At 45.5% G+C, this 4,378-nt stretch overlaps 1 protein-coding gene across 1 annotated transcript in view; it reads left to right on the top strand.

Moving 5' to 3' along the window:
• Positions 1–2,327: 2,327 nt before the first annotated feature.
• Positions 2,328–4,378, top strand: part of LOC119300269 (probable prolyl 4-hydroxylase 7) — a 2,479-nt gene continuing 428 nt past the window's right edge. Inside the window, exons 1-7 of the mRNA XM_037577287.1 lie at positions 2,328–2,641; positions 2,726–2,783; positions 2,905–3,009; positions 3,523–3,580; positions 3,667–3,842; positions 3,919–3,979; positions 4,103–4,373. Coding sequence (XP_037433184.1) covers positions 2,508–2,641; positions 2,726–2,783; positions 2,905–3,009; positions 3,523–3,580; positions 3,667–3,842; positions 3,919–3,979; positions 4,103–4,373 — 863 coding nt within the window. The 5' untranslated portion in view covers positions 2,328–2,507. The remainder of the gene's footprint in view (positions 2,642–2,725; positions 2,784–2,904; positions 3,010–3,522; positions 3,581–3,666; positions 3,843–3,918; positions 3,980–4,102; positions 4,374–4,378) is intronic.

The raw sequence follows: 4,378 nt of genomic DNA, 5'->3' as shown, positions 1-4,378 counted from the left end.
AGTTTAAAATGGTAATCCAAGCCATCTATCATGTGCTAACATAATGCATGCATCTCCTAATCCATTTGGGCAATTATGCCCTAGAATATTGTCATCGAGAATGATCATCACAACTCATCGAAATGAAAAGGAAAATCACAGTTAGTGAAACATAAACCCTTGTAGCCGAAGGAGCCAAATTGCCCGTGGAAGATTTCTTGGTTGCACCAAAAAATTCCCCGATGCCTTCTAATCCCAGGAAACCCATCCACATGTGTTTTCTCTTCTCTTTGGTTACGTAGATGACCTATGGTTGTTGTCACTAGAGAAAGTGGGATAAAAATGAGGCTTAGGAAGGTAAGATCTATGCGTGGATTGTTTATGTGAAGACACTCTGCTCGATTCACCTTATTTATCACATTATATGACCACGAGGCTATACGATTCTCAAATTTCAACACACATGTTGCTCTTTTCTGGCTACCTTTTATTCGTGAACTCTAGATCCACATGTGGCACATGACTTTACGTGTCATTAATTATATGAGACCTGCACCTCATGGTTTAGAATACCGTGTACACTTCATAATCGATATAGTAAATAGAGAGACCACACACATGCCACAGATATCCATGTTCGACTTAAAATCTCAGTCCAACTTGCTTTACCAAATTCTCTATCACCTAACTAGTGTGTTAGACCGTCATTCCTTTTACACCTAACTAAATCTTATTGTGTTATAGACTCACATGTATTTCATAAGATTGCATATGTCTTGAATGTCGACTCTATATGTTGATGTATTAAATGGGGAGATTCATTGAACGCAGTTGAATCTTTTGTACTGTTCCATGTTGATCCTATATACCTAACAAGTTCCCCGCTATCTTATTTATCATAACACGCAACATATCCACCTCATCACATATATCCCACACATGTCACCTCCCATTCAAACGTACATGCAAGTTGTCCAAGTCTTCAAGCGTATGCAATCAATCAACTTTTCACTTTCCACAACATGCACGCCCTCCACATCATCGATGCCCATGCAACCATTCAACTTTCCACAACATGCAAGCCCTCCACATCATCAAAGACATGAAAGCCCACAACATCATTAATTTTTATTTTCCAATAATAAATAATTGAAATCAAACTTGAATGTCATAAGACAATATAACATGCATACACCCTCCATTTGCCCCCGGATTTAATGTGGTGTGGTACTATTCTCATATATTCTAATTTTACTTTTGATAAGTTCACCGCTAGAAATTTCCGTAGCATTGCGCGAGGCGTTATCTAGTTTCCCTAGATGCAAAATCAACTCAGTGATTTCAAAATACCTGAACGTTGTGGAGAGAGAGAGAGAGAGACTTTAAGACGTCAACATTGCGGCTCGATTATCTCTATTTGTTCTTCAGATATCTTTGTCAGCCGGCCTCTGAGTCGTAACAATTTTTTTTTTGACCGTGTAAGCTTGAGGAAGCGATTATTTTGCAGTCATCTGCTATATTTTTCTCGCCGTTCACTTTTCCCTCATTTATCCGATCTGCATCTAACGGACCCACACCCTTCTTCTTCCCCTCCGTTGTCTTTCTCCTCCCGCCCCCATATCTTGGAAGCATTATGTAAGCTGTAGCTTGGGGTATGTAATTTGTAACTTGTTTAAACCGTTTTGCATGAGAACTGTATCATTCGATGTTGTGAAATTTATGGAGGGAAATAACCTATCACTGATCATTTGAAACTTTGGTCGGCTGCATTATTAGCATTGAGACGACCAGAATTCGGTGGACCACTATACTAATATATGTAACAAAATACGACCAAATATCCGCAATAATACCTACGCATATCCAAAACCGAATGCAGAACATCATAACGCTTGCACACTTGGTCGCAGAACCAACAAAGTTGGATTTAGCTACATTTGCTTCAGCCCGATGACCCTCGCACCAGGAGTCTTCAGGGACCTAGAATGGAAAATGAGAAAGGAAAACAACGAAAGAAAAAAAATGGCAAATCGACAAGCTGGGTGACAATTTTGTGAAACCAATCATGATTTGGCAAAGCCAGATTTTGAGGATGGCAAATATCCAAATTTCTCGACTATATGTTTCCCGCGAGATTGTCCAACCGGTGCTCTTTTTTTTTTTTTTTGAGGATCGCCATCTTCGGTAGTTTACACAGTGCTTGACAGTTGACACGGACGACGCGCGTGCGCAAGGCCATGTTGGAAAACCAGCGGCGCCGACCGACCGAACGCACCGAGCGACCGGAGCCAGGGTAAACCCTCGGCCGGGAGCGCGCAAGGAAACCCTCAAAAAGTGACAAATTTTTTTTCAGAAAAAAGGAAACGCGGAGACACCGGCGGCTCGCCCCGGTTTCCCATTCCGGTGGGCGCCGGCCGGAATCCCAGCCCAGCGCAGACCCGGGAGGGAGACCTCCCCTCCGTCGCGTCCACTATAAGCAACGCACCGACGCCCCCACAACGAGCCATGACCCCACCGTCGCCCCCATCATGCCGCCGCTCCTCCTGCTCCTCCTCGCCGCCCTCGCGCTCGCGCTCGCCCCGGCCCTCCCCCACGCCGCCGCCGGAGAGGGCGGCGGGTTCTACGACCCGGCGCGCGTCACCCAGATCTCCTGGCGCCCCAGGTCAGCTCGGGCTCCCGCGCGCGCCACCTGTTTGTCGATTTGCGTCTTGACAGTGCCGATTTGTTTGTTTGTTTGTGCGCGCAGGGCGTTTCTCTACAGCGGCTTCCTCTCGCACGCTGAGTGCGACCACCTCATCAAGCTGGTGAGCTGCCGCTCCCCTGACGGTTTCTTACTTAGTGCTGCGTAGTGGCGGCGGCGATGCAGAGGGCCTTGTGCCTTGAGTTGTGATCTTTGTGCTTTTGTTGCGCTGTTGTGGGGTTCAGGCCAAGGGGAGGCTGGAGAAGTCGATGGTGGCGGACAACGAGTCCGGGAAGAGTGTCATGAGCCAGGTGCGCACAAGCTCCGGCACCTTCTTGTCCAAGCGCGAGGTATGTGATTGGAAGAAGCGCCCTTGTTCTCTCCTTCAGTTTCAATTGTTTACATGCCTTCGGGATTATATTAGTTCATGTCGATCAATTGTGTTGTTAAGTCTATCTGCGTTGTGGATCGGTCGGACAACATGTAGAAACTTTCGCTAGATCAGGCTTACGGTACTGCCGAAGGAGATAGCTCTATGGATAGTTGTTATTTGCACCTTCTTTCATGAGATGAAATGAGAGTGAATATTAGCTGTGCTGGAAGGCACCACAACCTGTGAATGGGTACAAGCCCTCCTGTTGAAAATATGTGAGCAAATAGAGTAGCTAATGGTTCTTGCCATTTGTGAAAATCAATCTTGATGAGTTAATCATTTTGGCAATTGCACATTCATATTTGCCTAGCGCACTCGATGAAATGACCCTTGCAAAACATGTTCCTGCTGTTCCTCGTAGCATATGCAACAAACAACTAGAAATATCTCAAGATTACTAATTTGTTTCATTTTCTTTGACCTATTCAAGGATGAAATTATCTCTGGAATTGAAAAGCGTGTAGCTGCTTGGACGTTTCTGCCTGAAGGTAATACATGCAACCTTATTTCTCTGTTGGCCGTTTCAGAGATACTAGAAGGCATTCTGTATCTGACTAGCCTGTTTGTGTATCAGAAAATGCCGAGTCAATGCAGGTTCTGCATTATGAAGTTGGTCAGAAGTATGATGCCCACTTCGATTATTTTAGTGACAAAAAGAACGTGAAGCGTGGTGGTCATCGAGTTGCCACTGTTCTTATGTACCTGACAGATGTGAAGAAGGGTGGAGAGACCGTGTTCCCAATTGCTGAGGTATGCCGTTGCTTCTCAGATTTACTTAGCCTTTTCTGTGACAAAAACGTTATTAGTTATCCGATGCATTATTCAGGGAAGAGATTTACAACATAAGGATGAAACGTGGTCGGAGTGCGCGAGACATGGCCTGGCAGGTAGCCTTCAGCCTCTCGCATGTCAAATGGAAGGGTTTTCCATTTTACTGGCAATGTGCAGTAGTGGCAACCACTATTTACATAACTCTTATCCTGAAACAAGGGTTTACTCTTCTCTTGCAGTGAAGCCAAGAAAAGGCGATGCGCTACTGTTCTTCAGTCTCCACGTTAACGCGACAACAGATCCGAGCAGTCTTCACGAGAGCTGCCCAGTAGTCGAGGGCGAGAAGTGGTCTGCCACAAAATGGATTCATGTCCGGTCATTCGACAACCCTCCAGATGTTATGACGGACGCACGGTGTTCTGATGACAATGAGCAATGCCCTAGATGGGCTGCTATTGGGGAGTGTTACAAGAATGCAAAATACATGGTGGGCACGAAAGACACCCTTGGGTCTT

This window comes from Triticum dicoccoides, chromosome 5A (genome assembly GCF_002162155.2).
Source record: "Triticum dicoccoides isolate Atlit2015 ecotype Zavitan chromosome 5A, WEW_v2.0, whole genome shotgun sequence".
In the NCBI taxonomy this organism is placed as follows: Eukaryota; Viridiplantae; Streptophyta; class Magnoliopsida; order Poales; family Poaceae; genus Triticum; species Triticum dicoccoides.
The sequence above is the reverse complement of the archived record's forward strand: the minus strand, read 5'-3'. Positions and strand labels throughout refer to the sequence as shown.